This window comes from Rhamphochromis sp. 'chilingali' (assembly GCF_963969265.1).
Source record: "Rhamphochromis sp. 'chilingali' genome assembly, chromosome: 20".
NCBI lineage: Eukaryota > Metazoa > Chordata > Actinopteri > Cichliformes > Cichlidae > Rhamphochromis > Rhamphochromis sp. 'chilingali'.
Window position 1 is genome coordinate 19033771 of NC_137947.1, and position 16667 is coordinate 19050437.

A 16667-nucleotide genomic window follows, 5' to 3' on the forward strand; every position below is an offset into this window, starting at 1 on the left:
TCGTAAGCGAACACATTTTATCCTTCCGCCACAAGCACGAAATAATTCTATTATCTCGCTTTTCGGGGTCAGAACGATTACTCGTGTAGGCATTTTGCTTTTCAGCGCGTATTCGTAATTAGTAGAAGCATATTACAGACGTGTGCGTTTGTCAGGTTTCATTAAGCGGGTGGGACTATAACGATGAAGGCGGCGTGATACGTACTCTAAAATCCCAGCCTGCTCTACCTTCTTTTTTTCCTTCTGTGGAGGCCATGATGGGAGCCTGAGAGTTCAGCTGGAGCTAGAGGAGCGAGAAAAGAAGATGATTTCCCGGGACGGAACTGTCAAATCAGCCTGTACACATTTCTGAACTTTGTATAGTCTCTATACATCGAAGGTGGAGCCTGTCACTTTTTTTCAGATGTGTTCCTGGCAATCAGTCGATGACAATGTTAAATCGTTAGGGGGCATTTGGATCGAAAAAGGAGGTAGCATTAGCTATTGTTGCTAGCTAGCTGTGCTAGCTAGCTAGTTAGCTAGCGAGCTAGCTACGTCTTAGTGACTGGATACGGGTTTAGAGAACCGGTGAGTTCTCTGTCTTCTTGCTGTCAATCGCGGCAGCTGCCATTGAGCCTTCAGCTTGGACATTTCACGGCATTCTGAAGTATTTTCCTCTAAGGACACCTGCATGTATTTTATCCGGGGGTGTTTGCAAAACGAATTGCAGGATTGGGAAAGTCGGGCCTCCGCGGAGGAGCAGAGCAAGGCCCGTCTTTATGATCCAGAGGAAGCCTTTCTAATCCTACCGACAGCCACCGCTACTGCTGGCTAGCACTTCTCTGTCAGGACCTGGAAAATTCAGCCGTGAGCCACCGAGAGCAGACCCAGTGACTGCGACATAATCGGCCAAACCGCCAATACTAGATTACCCCATATAGACTCCTGTCACCTGCTACAATGTCGTCGATTATAAAAGAAATGGTCAGTCGGAACAAAAGGAGATACCAAGAGGATGGTTTCGACCTGGACTTAACATGTATCCTTCTTAATTTGTAAAGCTTTCGGGCCACTGGTCACTAACATGGTCTAGCTGCACTGGTTAAGAGCACTGGAACCAGTTCGGTGGAGTAACGTGAGGTAGATGGCTCCCCTGCTACTTATCGTAGCTAGCTGCTAGTTGGTCCGACAGCGCAGCTTTGCTGTCACCCAGCATGTTTGAAAGATGGTGGATCTGTCAAAGCGGCACGTATGAATACCACACTAACATCACAGCTGGAAACCTCTGTTAAGCTGGACATTGGTCTCTGTGTTTAAATGTGACAGGGCATTTAGCCTGGGTGAACCTGGGTGAAGGTTGTGAAATTGTTAGTCATTTGGCCATATTTATCATTTTAAATCTGTGCCTCTCGTAAGCATATATGATGCGTTTAGGATTTGTTTTAGGGTATCTTTGGCTTTTATTTACATCTGGATTTGCTACCCAGGTTTTTAATTTTCGGTGGGTTTCTCGTTTGTTTTGACACAATCGAGCAAATGGCTAAAGTACTCTTGCCCCTCTTATCTGTGTTTCTTAATGGATTTAACGTTCACTGATGGATATAAAACTCCTTTCCCTTTTGTTAAGATGGCTATTAAAATATTAAAAGAAATTAAATTTCAATCTTCACAGCAGGACTGACACTGACAATAGCTGACCTCACTGGCGCAGTATTCCCGCTTCTAAAGTTGGTACTTTTGCTTATTTGGCTTGTGGTAAGCTAGAATAGCAACTTAAGTGGTTGACTTTGGGCAGCTAAATGCAAAATGTAATTTGCTACAGTGCTTAAAGTTGGTTAATGGTAAAAGTTTCAATTAATATGCCTTTGTGTTGAGATCACCTCTGAGTCCCAGAGTTTGACATTTTTGGTTTTATGGCGGAATTAAGTTGTCAGATCATATCCTATTGTTTAAAAAAAAAAAAAAAAATATATATATATATATATATATATATATATATATGTATGTGTGTGTGTGTATGTGTGTGTGTGTGTGTGTATGTATGTGTGTGTGTATGTATGTGTGTGTGTATGTATGTGTGTGTGTGTGTGTATATGTATGTGTGTGTGTGTGTGTGTGTATATGTATGTGTGTGTGTGTGTGTATGTGTGTGTGTGTGTATGTGTGTGTATGTGTGTGTGTGTGTGTATGTGTGTGTGTGTGTATGTGTGTGTGTGTGTGTGTATGTGTGTGTGTGTGTATATGTATGTGTGTGTGTGTATGTGTGTGTGTGTGTGTGTGTGTGTGTGTATGTATATATGTGTGTGTGTGTGTGTGTGTGTGTGTATGTATATATGTGTGTGTGTGTGTGTATGTATATGTGTGTGTGTGTGTGTATGTATGTATGTGTATATATATGTGTACAAAACATAAATACATTTCTAAGCAAACTAAAAACAATACAAAGCCAGCTTCTCAAATGTGAAAACTTGATGTAATCAGTTTACTGTAAGAAGAAATTAAGACGTTTGAAAATCCCACCTGGGCTTTGGGACTTTTTCCACATTATTATTGGGTGGTGTGTGTGTGCTGGGGGTGGGGGGTAGGAATCTGAAATTGCAGATTAATCAATAATGGAAGTTCCAACCCTATCTGGTTCCTTAAAGTATACAAAGAGTTGAGCGGCCTGGAGTGTTTATGTACCGAATTTACTTTTGTTATTGTTAGCAACTTGAAAACCTTGCTGAGTGGCGTTTTTTGTTCTTTCTTTTCTGAAAGTGCAGATGTAGAGCTGAGTGCTAGTTACCTTGACTTGACACTATAGATAGAAACATAGTGAAGTGATTTCAGGCAGAGCTGTCATCTATGATGTATGTGTGACTGCAGATGCTGATGAAAGGCGTGTCTCACAGTATTTGATCTGATGTTTCTCGCCTGCTTTTATAATGTGGTAAATCGAATGTCATGTCTTGTCAGTGGCAGGACTCTTGTGGTATACCTCTACAGCTTTGTGCAGGTGTGAATAGGGTACACCACTCAAAAGTGGAATCTTTCTTTGGTGTGAAGCCACCTCTTGTTTGGATGTGGGCCCTTTCGAATTATCCCTTTTATCATGTTTGGCACTATGTCTAAAAACAATATGGGCTTTCTGCAGTTATGTAATGCAGTATCACAGTTCTGGGAATTGCCCTTAAAATAGAGTTGCCAGTGATCTTGTATCATCATTGCTGTCTGAGTGCTCTCTCCCTCTTACCCTCTCAATCCACCACCTCTCCTCTCCTTTTGCTCTTTTTCTTTACTACTCCCACTCCTAATTCTCCCTCCCTCTGCTTGCCCCTTTTCCTCTGCTCTCCTCCTTTCCTGTCCTCCCCACCTTAGCTCCTGCTGGGTCCCACTCTCCCTATCTCCCCCCCTCTCTCGTTCTCAGTTGTGGATTTGGCATATGCATAGAGCTGAAGCAGGGCTGGCTTTTAAGAAAAGGCGTGTCTAAAGCATCAGATTTTTTTTTCCTCCTACTTGGAGCTTCCTTCAGGGGTCCAACATATGAATCTCTTTCCAGCTGCAGAAACCAAGACCCCCATGCTCTGGACTGAAGTTCTCCCTGAAGGTTTGTAAAGATCAGTTAAAGTCTGACTGGACCCACTTTGCCCGTAGATCCACGGGTTAGAGTAGCCCATTATAAAGCATTAAAAACTAGTTTTTATCTCCTAATTAGGTTTTTGAGCCCTTAATCAACAGGTTTATTATAGTACAGGATATACAGCTTAGGCGGCTGTGCTGAGTTTCAAGGAAGTAGCTTGGCTGTATGCAAATAACCTCAAAGATTTGCTATAGGGCTGGCTTGAATTTATGTACGAGGCCTGTGTTGTGCATAGCCTGGTTGCATGGGGTTGCGTGCAGGCACTTACTGAAATCCTCTGATGGGGTTTTGCTAAAAATTTCCCCCAAAAATGGCTGAAACAGCATTAATGTCTGCCATAGTACAGTTGACCCGGGTTTGTGGAAAACCTTTTTTTTGTACTTGTAGGTCTGCTGATTGAACAATGAGCTGTGTGTATGCAGACTGAATCAAAAGAGTTGACCTTGTGGGCTTTTTACATCCACAGGTTCTTGTATGTGCACTGCACACACCAGGAAAGTTGAGGGCTGTATAGAGGCTGCCGGCTGTGCTTTCTCGCCAAAGCTGTCAGATGCGTGTGTCAAATTATTTTGACCATTTAAAAAGTGATTTGACTCTGGGGGGGGGGGGGGGGGACAAAACGAAACACATCCAATTAGAAATATTCAGCCTTTCTATTTTTGACGTTGTGGCACAGGAAGTGTAAGAAAAGGTTGCCCTTTAGTCAGTGGTTAAAGTGTGAAATCCCACAGCTTAGACTGACGAGCAGACTTCAGTTACAGGTAGGCGTTGGAGCCGAGCCTTCAAGACATGCATGCCAACCAAATTATTCTTTTTCAGTGCAATGTGACACTGATGTGCGCCTTTAAGAGTGAATGTATGTCACCATATAATTGGCCACGACATTTTCCTCACCGTTCTTGCGGAAATATGGAGCCATTTGAAACACAAACACCACCTTTTTCTGCACCTGCAAATTTGCAGCTCGGCGCATTTGTTTTTTGAGTTAACTTTTTTTCCCTCTTCCTTACATGTGTGACTTCATGTTTCCCGCTTGCAATCTCGCAGATATTCAAATGTCTCTGGCTGAATTCAGACTAGATAAGTCGAACATTTGCGATCATCCCAATATAACTTTATGTTCTAAAAATACATGCCGGTCAGGGAGCAGAGACTCTACTCATGCACCCACATGTGGGCCTGGCTGAAGCAGGAGCACGGTTACTCCTGCCGTCACTGCTTGCTTCTCACTGTCAAGGCCATCTGTCACAACATGCACGCACATACTGGCCAGCACCCCTCCCCTATTCTCCTGTCTATCCATAACTACAATCACACTCTTATAATGGCGTGGACTAAAACTTTTCTCAACCCTTTCACTCATGTCTGCATTCTTGAAGTTGTGCTGTAATGGCAAATTCTTTTAAGCAGTCCTTTCCTTTAAAAGCTTTAGTTCTGACGCTGGGAGCCTTGGTAGTAGCTCCCTCTTGATTTCCTGCAGATTGTACATTTCCTTGACTGCTTGAACAGATATTTACCCAAATATCATTGCAATGGGCTTTCCAGCAGAGAGACTTGAAGGCGTGTACAGAAACAATATAGATGATGTAGTACGGTAAGTGTGATCTCGGTAAAGGGTAATATAACAAACATGCAGTTTATCCTGCAGTACATGAGTTTATTCGTTTTGCTCTAGCACTTTGATCTCATATCGATCTAATGATTTTATTATTTTTCTGCGGACAGGTTTTTGGATTCAAAGCATAAAAACCACTACAAAATCTACAACCTGTAAGTTTCTACATTTTGTTTGCATCTGAGCTCATCCTTGTTTACTTACCAGCTTCCTCTTGTGTGATTGCTAACTGGAGTTTTCTGGGGGGGATTTTCTTGACATTTCAGCTGTGCAGAAAGACACTACGATACTGCCAAATTTAACTGCAGAGGTAGGCTGCTTCACATTTTCTATAAATGCTGTTTTTAAGAAATAAAAGCCCTGCTGAAGGCCTGATGACGCACAAGGTCGTCAGATCTCTCAAAATACTCAGCATCTCCCTGCCCACCTTGTCTATGCTGACCTGTTTGCACTGTCTCCCCCCCCCCCCCTTCTCTCATCACAACTTTGCGTGGGCTTGCATCCCGCCACACCTCAGTTGCACAGTACCCCTTCGAAGACCATAACCCTCCTCAGCTGGAGCTTATTAAGCCGTTTTGTGAAGACCTGGACCAGTGGCTCAGTGAGGATGACAATCACGTGGCGGCCATTCACTGTAAGGCCGGGAAGGGCCGCACCGGAGTCATGATCTGCGCGTATCTCCTCCATCGTGGGAAATTTCAGGAGGCCCAAGAAGCACTTGACTTTTATGGGGAGGTCAGGACAAGGGACAAGAAGGTGAGATCACGAAACAAATGCTTTCAATTCCGAAGGCTTTATTACTTTTTAGAGCAGTTGCATCAAGCAGGGCAGTGACTGATGAGCCACATCCTGCTTAATTGGTTTCAAATTGAAAGTAAATTTCATGTTCAAGCTAAGAAAAAGAGAGGGAGACCATACAAGATGACTGAGTTGATTTTCACTAATAATTATCAAGGTTGCAAAGATTTGAACACACATAGAAAACAAAGATTTGAACACACATAGAAAACAGAAGCATAATTTCAGGCACCAGTGCTCTGTTTTAAGAAGTAATACATATTAAACGGATAAACTCGAAGGTGATCTCATGTTGCATCCTGCGTCCCTCATCTGCGTCAAAACCACGGATGTCAAATTCATTTTGCATTGTGGGCCACATGCAGATACGGCCTACTTAAGTGTGCCGAACCAGTGAAACTCCCTTTTCTGTCAGTCTAAAAAAGTTTCACTACACATTTAATCTGCGAGATATTTTAACATAAGTAATAGTACTGTAGTTTCATCAACACATCTCAGTTTTACTACATGATTAAAAAATGCTGCTTTGAGCTTAAAATGTAAGAAAAAGACTGTCCTGTAATTATAAAATGAAAAATATTTATTTTCTTTTTTCTTTTCGCTGTAATCCGACTTTAAAATCATACATTTCTATAGTAGATAGTGACTGATTGGGAGCTTTCTGTTATTTGTTTATCTGTTACTTATTTACAGTGGTTTAGTATGACTGGCTGTGGGGGGAAAGCCATAAAACTTATAAAATACACTTAAAAGTCTCAAATTCATGTCATCCTTTCAATTTTTTTCAAAGCCGTCCAGTGGGCCAGAGTGGACTCTTTTCCGTGCCAATTCCAGCCCCTGGGCTTTATGTTTGGCACCCCTGGATTAAACATTGTTGCTTTTGTTTGCAGGGAGTAACGATCCCGAGCCAGCGTCGCTACGTCTACTACTACAGCTACCTACTGAAGCACCAGCTGGAGTACAAGCCGGTGGCATTGCTCTTCCACAAAATGGTGTTCGAGACTCTCCCTATGTTCAGCGGGGGCACCTGCAGTGAGTCACGCTCATGTTCAACTTCAACTCCAATCTAGGGCGTAGGCATGCATACCGCTGTTCAGACAGAGCGAGGGCCTTGCATGTATGGTGCACCGTGGGGCTAACCCACACACTGCAGCGTAGCACCGTAGGGCATTGCAGGTCATCTGTGGTGGAGCCAAGTTGTCCTCTGCTGTTTCTTTTTTTTATTTTTTTTTTAATAGCCTTGTTGAGTACAGCTGAATTTCGTGCTGTATTTAACTAACAAGGGCGGTTTTGTATCGATCAAGTCTGCTTGTTGCTGCTCACAGAAAATCCCGGTGAACCAGATCCCCACTGGTTGTCTTAATAAAAATTTCAGATTTTTTTTTCCACAGGAGCCTTTTAAGATTTTTATTAGCTCCGAAAACTGCAAAGCCGAGCCATTAATTTAAATTTTTTTTGGCTCCTCTCTAGTGAGAGACTTTTATAGGATTTCGTTTTCTATGCTCACCATCGAGAAGAACTACAGCATGCCCTTCTATAGAGAAGAGCGCATCCTATAGTAGTAGCTACATAAGCACAGGTTTTACATGTTTTCCTAAGGCCGAACCAGGAAGTAACTTAAAGTCGAGAGGAATTTAGATGGCAGTAATTTTAGCAAACAATAGCGCAGCACTCAGTAAGTCACTGACGGTAACAGCCACTCAGTTATGAGTATTTACATATCACTGCATGTTTGCTCAGAGTTTAATTGATATGACGGCTGTAAAATGTCTGCCAACATTTGCACTTGTTCTCCCCTGTTGACGTAGTGACAAACGCAAGCAGTCCAACCCGTTTGATTTATTTTTTTTAACAGCCGTCAAAACCAAATGCTTACTGCAGTGCTAACTTTAGTGATTTCCCCAAATTTCTAAGCAAATAATGTCTCTTAATTAAATTTCATTCCCTGCGTTTCATTTTTCATGTTCACATGAATGCAGAGTGTTTAGCTGCATGTAGAAAACCTTTTTTTAGTGTTTAAATAGTGCTCTGTTTTAGCCTGAGGAGGGGGTTAAAAAAAAGTGAAATAATTCTGCTTATCTGCTCAAATGCATCTGAGTCATACGATGTTGTGTTCTCCTCGTATCTGAATTTGTCCATTTTTAGCTGTTGGTCAGAAAAAGCAACCTGTCCTTCCTTCATGTCTGTGACTTCTTTACCCTAACACGTGACTGTGCTGCAAACCCCTGACTGTATCGATCCTTCCTTCTTTTTTTCCCCTGCTAACCCTCTGCTTAAAAAGGCCCTATTCTGAGTTTGACGTCTTTGTATGTGCATCGCTTTTTTTCTGTTTTGCGGTTTGTTTTTCTAGCTTTTCTAGTTCTTAGCTCACTGCAGTGATAAAATAGAAACCAGTTTAATTGCTAGAAACTGCTCAATGTCAAACACTTCTCTCTTTATTTCCACCAAAGAAAACTGACGCATTTTGGTCGTTTGATTTTCAGCAATTTCAAAGTTCCCCGTTTGTTTCTTCCTCTTTGTGTTTCTCATGTGCACACTAGGTGCCTTGTCAAACGTTTTTGTAAGATGCACAACTCTGCTTTGAAGCCACGGATTGAATGTTGTTGTTAAGAAAAGCTATGTAGATGTAAATATTTGTGTAGAGCTCTTGTGTTTTGTACCTGCTGTGCTGTCAAGCCCCTGACAGGCCAGCCAGGCCCTGTTTGTGATAATCTCCTTCTTTCTCTCTAAGGGGACAGTACCATTAAAAACAGGAGCGAGCCGACCCCTCAGGGCTTCAAGAAAGGGAATTGGCATTGGGGTAAATGAGCCTTTCATCCATTATTATTTTTTCACTCATTTGTTTTTATATGGCCCCAGAGATCCAGAAGGCAGGAGCAGTCTGAGGTAGACATGTTGCTTAGCAGGAAAGGAAAAGCTTAGGGGCACATGAAGTCATCTCCAGCACCACCATCCACCCTGACAGGAAGAAGAAAGGGTTAAAATTCTTCTAAATGCAACGTGTTGTGCTGGTCCAAGACCAAACCAATGACTGTCTATCAGAATAGGGTCCTGTGTCTCTGGTTCTGGGTCTATTTGGGTGTTACATTTTGTGGCCTGTTAACTTTCCCTTTCTCCTCCTTAATTTTAATATAATGTTTTATCACTTTTTTTTTCACTTACTCAGTGGGTGGGAGGTGGTGGTGTGCTGTGCCATTTTCTTTTGTCAAACTCATGTAATAACACTTGTATCCTGTCTCGCCCTCCTGATTTACTCCCTCCTCCACTGTCGCTCACTCCTCTTATTGTGCTTTCTGTCTCTTCTCTCCCACTCCCCCCTTCCCCCTCTCACAAATCTCACCCATCGTGCTCCTCACCCCTGTACAACGTCAACACTTTTTCCAGATCCCCAGTTTGTGGTGTACCAGCTGAAAGTGAAGATTCACACATCGAACCCCGCTCACACACGGCGCGAGGACAAGCATATGTTTTTTGAATTTCCCCAGCCGCTCCCAGTCTGCGGAGACATCAAAGTGGAGTTCTTCCATAAACAGAATAAGATGTTGAAGAAGGTTAGTTGTCTGTGTTTGGGAGATTTCATTGCGGCTTCATTTGCTCAGTCTAATTTAGGAGCTTATTTCAGCCACTGTATGCCATAAAGTGACTAGGTCACAGAACGATAAGACGACTAAGCATTTTCACACTTGACAGGGTGCCAGCAATTACGGTTTTATTGCCACAGTTCTCACAAATAAACCAAAAATCAAAAATGTGGTATTTTTAATATCTTGGGTCTCTGTGCTGCAGGCCAGTTTTGTCCCAAAAACTATTAAAAACAGATCAATTAGGCACACCATTGGCATGTTCCTTCAGGACCACAAGCAGGGCAACCAGTTTATTTTGAGGTAAATCCCTCATTCGCTGTCCTGCTGCCATAAATACTGAAATTTATATTAACCCACAGCTGAAAATAGACCCCAAAAAATGCACTGTTTACTCCTGTTAGTAGTGTTTGCTAAAAACGACACTGGTTAAATGCTCGCTAATTTCCTAAAATGGCTGGGTGCAGTTTTTAACAAACGCTTCTGAAACAGGAGTAGAATAGTGCATTGGTAGAAAGAAATGTACTGGGTGCACAGCAGTTGAAAAATACTTAAACTGACTAGTGCAAGGCTGGCTTTTCTCTGAATTTGTTGACAGTAAAAAATGGACCATCAGCCTTAGCTAGAACAACTGATTTTGGAAAGAAACCTAATCAAAAACCTGTAAAGTTTCCTTTCAGTACTTCATTCACTCAATCTGTTGTAACCTCTCCCCCTCCAGGACAAAATGTTTCATTTTTGGGTGAACACTTTCTTCATCCCTGGACCAGAGGAGGGTGGGGACAAGATGGAGAACGGGGCAGTTAACAGTTTAGAGAGCCAGCAGGGGCCACCAGGGCAGGGTCTTCCGGGACAGGGACCTGGACCAGGCCGACCGGGACTGGGCCAACTGCAAAGTGCCGAGTGCAAGGACAACTGGAGAGAAAACTACAGGGAGGAGAAGAAGGAAAGCAGCAAAGAAAGCGACAGGGACAAGGACTATCTCATCCTGACACTTAATAAGAACGACTTGGACAAGGCCAACAAAGACAAAGCTAACCGCTACTTCTCACCAAACTTCAAAGTAAGTGCTGTAATCTTTCTGCTGTTGAATAACCGTATATCTGCTGTCAGTTCACTTTGCATTTTTAAACTGAAAAGAGCAGCGACGAGACTTGTTTGTGATCATCTCGTCTTGGTTTCCAGGTGAAGTTGTACTTTACGAAAACCGTGGAGGAGCCGAACTCCGAGGCTAGTACTTCAACATCAGTCACCCCCGACGTTAGCGACAATGAGCCAGACCATTATCGATACTCTGACACCACTGACTCAGATCCGGAAAATGAACCTTTTGATGAAGAGCAGCACACACAAATCACAAAAGTGTGAACTCTTTTTAAACAAGAAAAAGGAAGAAATTATACAGCAGAAAAAAAGGAGAAAACTTGAATATAAACTCAAAAGAAGAACCTTTGTCCCTTCCCTCCCCCAGACGGCAATAGAATATCATCATGTCAAATGCCAATTTTAGGGGGAAAAAAGATGAAATATCCTGACCAATATATTGTTTTGTTTTGTTTTTTTCTCTCTCTGGCACGACCATGAACCATGTGCGAGGTATTGACACTGTTGCCCCATGGGAAAAGGTGCTGTAGCTATAAAACTGTGTTTATATATATATACATACATATATGTATATACATATATACATGCATATATAACAAACTTTTTCGTGTCAAAGACAATGGAAAGAGTACCACAATCAGGAGATGGGAGTTGAAGTGTGGGAGAAGCTAGAATGATATACGAGGACTATGCTGCTCTTCTCCTGTCTAAACCAAGGCCAGTGCTGCAGTCACTTTGTTTCACTCCCTCTCTTCTCCTCTCATCTTTTACTCTCCCCCACCCTCCATCCTCTCCTCCTTCCTATATTCCTTTACTGTGAATGCTTCTTGTGCTCTTTGCAGGCTGTCTCACGTGACTTTTGGCCTTTGTGCAGTGCAAACTGCATGCGGGCAGTGGGTTGGGGGTGGGCGGGGGTTATAAAGAGGCTGTGATGATGTCTAAAGCATTGCCATTCCTGTTCCCACTGTGTATATGTTAAATTATGCAGAACAAGGCATCCCATGTAATTGTTAATGTTTTTTTTATCCTAAGATAATAAAAATATAATACACAAAACAGCAGGGAGACAAGTGTTTGCAATAATGTTGACACTACATTTCAAGGACAATGGTGAATTTGCATGTATTAGAATTGGCGTCCATCCCTAATAAATGTATGCAATGTTGTCTTTTTTTTTTTTTTCTTTTTGATAATGAAAGCAGCTTTGAGATTCTTCTGCGTGGGGTTTCCCGCTGCTTTGAGTCATGCTCACAAAATTACATCACAGCTTTATGTAATAGAGCTGCTGTTTTCCGTTAATGAAAATCATGCAGAATGAAAATGAATTTCCAAAGTGAATTTTTGTCATTGGGCGTCGCGGCTAGTGCGGTCTTCTAACTTGACACCGCTGCTGTCAAATGAAGTCGTAATTTTAAATGACGATACCCAGACCCTGTAATCTAAATTTTTAGCATGTGTGAGACGGGACTTTAGTGCAGAGCGCTGTCCCTGGTGAGAAGGGGGAGGGAAAAAAATGCTGTAAAGCAGGTTGTCGTTGGAGCTGTGTTAACAGTAACTTCCTGCTTTAAAGGTCAGTGCTGCAAATAGCGAGTGGGACCTGAGTTAGGGAAGTGATGGAACGATTGTTGTTAGAAGTTCAACTGATGGCGAAAAGCCCACTTTAAACAAATAACACTGAGTGGAACCAGGGAGCTGCGAGCATCTAATGGCAGTGTAGTGGTGAGAAAAAGCAGAAATTGGTTGATTATATTTGGAAACATTGCTGCCGATTGGAGTTTGTGCAACCTCGCTTTTGTGGTTTTTACATTTTTGCCAAGTACCAGTAGATTTTTCTGAGAAGCAAACTGACCTCTGAACCCTAATAACAACATTAACATTTATGAGCCAAAGCAGCCCGACTTCATACCAGAGTATCAGCGCTGCATGTGGAGTGGCTTCTGCTGGTTAATAAAGGCGTTCTCCATATGAAATGAGCAGAGGAAGGAAAGGCTGCCAGCCCAGGAGGGAGGTGTGCGAGGCCTCTGGTAGTCGAGCCTGCTCTGCTTGCAGGCTTGTGTGGTTCCCCAAATGAAAGGGTAATAGGATTAACAAGCATGTTGCTGTGATAGCAGTGCAGAAAGTGGCAAGACCCTGGCTAAAGCTTGGCCCAAAGTCTCCTGATAATAAAATAAAGTATGAATTAAACATATATTTTAAAAATTGTTCCACCCCCGGGGGCTGGCAGTCGCATAATCCCCTTCTGCTCTATTAAGACTCGGTGCCCGGCTCTTTCGTGTTGATAGAGACATCAAAGCCAACCAGCGCAGCGTCAAATGAGACAGGCAGCAGTCGCAGGGGCCCAACTGTAATTGGCTGAGCCGAGAAGGAGGGAGAGACTCTTGTAGATTAATAATGAATGTGCTGTGCTGGGCTGAGAGACCAGAGAGATGCCTCAGCTCTCCACAGGCACACAAGACTGAAGCGAACCAAGAGCCGTGACTTCAGCCAAGTTTGAGAGTCCAGCTCTTTGCTTCTGATTGCTACTCTCATCACTTAAACACTCCAGAAACTGCACCTGAAATATGAATCGAAATGTATTGCCTCATTTGAATGTCTTGAGGGCTGGCTCCTCAGAAAAAATGTTTGATTTCCCCCACATTACCATCTCTCAAGAGGTGAGGCACCAATGGAGAAGCAGGAGATTTGGAGGAATGTTTGCTTTGCATAACGTGAATGTGAATTTTCCTTCCGACATGTGGATTAAACAGTACATTATACATCCAGCAGAACAAAGATGGAAGATGATACAGCGTTTGCGGATATGATGTGGAAAAACTGAGGTGTTGGTTTGTTACAGTTAGAATCAGCTGGTAAAGACTCCCAAAGTTGGATAACTAGCCGTATTGATGGATGTGTTTATGCTTATCCTGAACCTAAGACTAATTAATTAAGAATAATTAAGAGATCTGTACACCTTGGTGCTAATTTTTCCAGGTGGTCACTTCCAGTATTGCAATGAAAATAGAAATCCCAGCTGCCCAAAAAATATTTGTCTCACATACCCGAGAAAAACTGATTTTAATCTATAGAAGTACAATCTTTTTACTACTTAGATAAAAGGTGTGTGTGTGTGTGTGTAAGTTGTTTGATTAAACTGAATATATTATCCTAATAGTATAAAGATGTTAATCTCAAATGTAGCTTAATGGCTTGATGTTAAGATCCTGGGTTGAACCCCATTTTGCCTTTAGAGCTGTCTTAAAGGTACAGTAAGTATTTTTTCAGGTTACGTGATAGAAAGAAGTGATTGCTGTACTCATAAATATGCATTGATTAGTGTATAATTACATCTTCTAACACATGATGTGTTCTCATAAACTCAGAATTAATCCATTAAAAGTAAGGCGTGGGCAGTAGTTTATTTTATTATAGTTTTATTATAGCCTATAATTTCAGGCTCAAGTTTCCAACGATGTTAAATCCACTTCAAGGAAGGTTTCACTGATGGCCACTAACAGTGTCAAAACACTGTGCACTTGAATTGTGAAGGGCAAGAAAACAGAATGCGGTTGACTCTGCAATTTACTGAGATCTAGTTGTGAGACTTTACACACTGTACCTTTAACTCTTTATAGCTTAGATTCAACAAGGTGCTGGAAAAAGTCTCCAGAGATTTTGGTCTGTATTGATAGCATCACGTAGTTGGTGCAGATTTGCCATAGGCATGTTCAAGAAATCACTGTGAGATGATTTGAGCTTTGTGGTCTTCTGCTGCTGTAGCCCATCCAAGTTTGACATCCTGTGCATTCAGATATGCTCCTATGCATACCTTGGTTGTATCAGGTGCCTTCCTTTTACCTCGAAGCAATCTGCCCGTTCCCCTGCGACCTCTGAAATCAACAAGGCATTTTCATTCATTTCAGAGAACTGCCATTCACGGAATATTTCCTCTTTTTTGGACCATTTTCTGTAAAATCTAGAGATGGTTGTGTGGGAAAATCCCAGCAGATCAGTGGTTTCTAAAATACTCATACCAGCACAGCTGGCATCACTGACAATGCCACCTTAAATCATCTCTCTTCTCCATTCTGATGCTTGGTTTAAACTTCAGCAGGTCGTATTAACGATGTCTGCCTGCTGTTGCTGCCATGTGAGTCCCTGATTAGTTATTGCGATAACAAGCAGTTGAACAGATGTACCTAATTTATATTTTACTTCCTAGATTAGATAATTAGTGACTAATTAAGGAATTCATTCAGTGAACTTTGCTCTTCAGTACTCATTTTAACCAATAAAAATGGTGTACAATGGTGAATAAAAATGTTACAGGGAGGACCTAAAGAGAAAAGTCGGGAAAAAACAGCTTAAATCTCTGGGAGCTCTTGTGATAGACCCCAGAACCTGCAAAATGACAACCAGGTGAATACTTCTGCACCGAGATGTGTCTAAACGATGATACTGAATCAGAATTATACATCAAATGTTCATGAACCTTTTGGGTTTTTTTCAGGCTGTCACAATATTGACTCAATAAGACCGTGTATTATGTCTTTCTTTTTTTTAATTGACATTTAATTATATTTATTTTGTGGCATGTATGGCCTTCCACAGTCTAAGCCTCTAACTACTGTGAAAAAAGGGGGAGGTAAAGAAGCTAACACCAAAATACAGAGATTTAAGCATAGTATTATGATGAAATGACAGAGGGGAGGGTGGGGGTCAGTTTGGCCTACAAAGAGAAGTTAAGTCCAAGCTGGTAACCCCATTTCCCTTCCATCTGTTGGTAGCAGTTGTAGAGCATGGCTGCACTCACCAGGACCTGGCAACCCATCCCCCAAGCCCTCTTTCTCTGGCTGACTGCACAGCTGTGTTGCGTTTGGATTAGGCCAAGAATAAAACAGGAAGTAGAAATTAAACAAAAGCTTAAACACACACACACACAGGCGCTGTAAGTTACCAAAGACTCAGCAGCAGCACGAGTGACAGGCTATGGAAAGAATACACATACTCACACGTGTGGACCATCACAATCTCAAATACACACACACACACATATACATATATGTGTGTGTGTATATATGTATATTTATATGTACACAATGACTGCAGTATGAAAAAGTCACACACTGCCTCCAACAAACTAACATGAGCCCAGGCCAGACCACAAGCTCATGCTCACACCTATGGTCTGTCTGCATCCTTATTGCCTCTTCATGGTGGTCTGCTGTGAGTCGAAACTCCCCCAAATCTATCCTGTAAGTGCCAATATCAAAGTATTTTTTTCTTTCTCATGAGATGACACGTAAACAATATAAGCCCACATACATCGCGCAAATGGGTACGAATGAGATAAAGACAACATAAGTTGCTCCGATTACTTATGCATTCACTCTGATTATTATTCGAGCTGGCTCCCTTCTCCCATTTTTTTAATTAATCCGCCACATTAAAGCTGGAATCCCATCCAGCTTTTCTTTGAAAGGAGATTAAGACAAATATCACAACAGACACTGCATTCGTCAGCATATGATTAAACCTATATTGTCCTTTTTACTCGTTCAAAGTAGGGAAAGGGCCTTCCGAACACCATAAAACTCAATATATTTTTTTGTCATTATTTCTCTCGTTTGTGAACTTCTGCCGTCTCACTTTCAGCAAATCCTGTGCCTGGTTTCTCTTTTTTTCTTCTTCTTGTGAATGCCCCAAAATAGCCCCTCCGATAGCACACAGGAACTATGGTGAATGAGGAAGTGGAATTAGGAAGAAGAAGGAGACGTTTGGAAACATGTAGCTGTAGGAACGTATGGAGCAGCACGACTTAGCAGGAAACAGTGAAATCCATTAAAGTGCTTCTCGTCACGAGTTTGGACCAGCTGTTAATGAATATACGGTAAATGTTTTCAGATGTAATTTTTACTGTCAAGACCTGAGTCACCTAATGAGTCACACGAGCCCTGCTCTTGTGTGTCTGTGTGTGTCTGAGGGAGAGTTT

The 16667-nt window shown here is 42.0% G+C and overlaps 1 protein-coding gene across 2 annotated transcripts; it reads left to right on the forward strand.

The window, feature by feature from the left end:
* Window positions 1-228: 228 nt before the first annotated feature.
* LOC308388404 (phosphatidylinositol 3,4,5-trisphosphate 3-phosphatase and dual-specificity protein phosphatase PTEN) lies at window positions 229-11863 on the forward strand. Of its 2 annotated transcripts, XM_080869114.1 has the most exons (10): window positions 230-1018; window positions 5108-5192; window positions 5324-5368; window positions 5480-5523; window positions 5731-5969; window positions 6902-7043; window positions 8743-8811; window positions 9396-9562; window positions 10314-10655; window positions 10778-11863. In XM_080869114.1, the coding sequence occupies exons 1-10, from the start codon at window positions 940-942 to the stop codon at window positions 10958-10960; spliced, it is 1395 nt and encodes a 464-aa protein (XP_080725240.1). In that variant the 5' UTR covers window positions 230-939; the 3' UTR covers window positions 10961-11863. The 2 variants fall into 2 exon arrangements, with proteins under 2 accessions (XP_080725241.1, XP_080725240.1); XM_080869115.1 differs by lacking the exon at window positions 8743-8811 and having other exon boundaries at window positions 229-1018.
* The last annotated feature ends 4804 nt before the right edge of the window (window positions 11864-16667 follow it).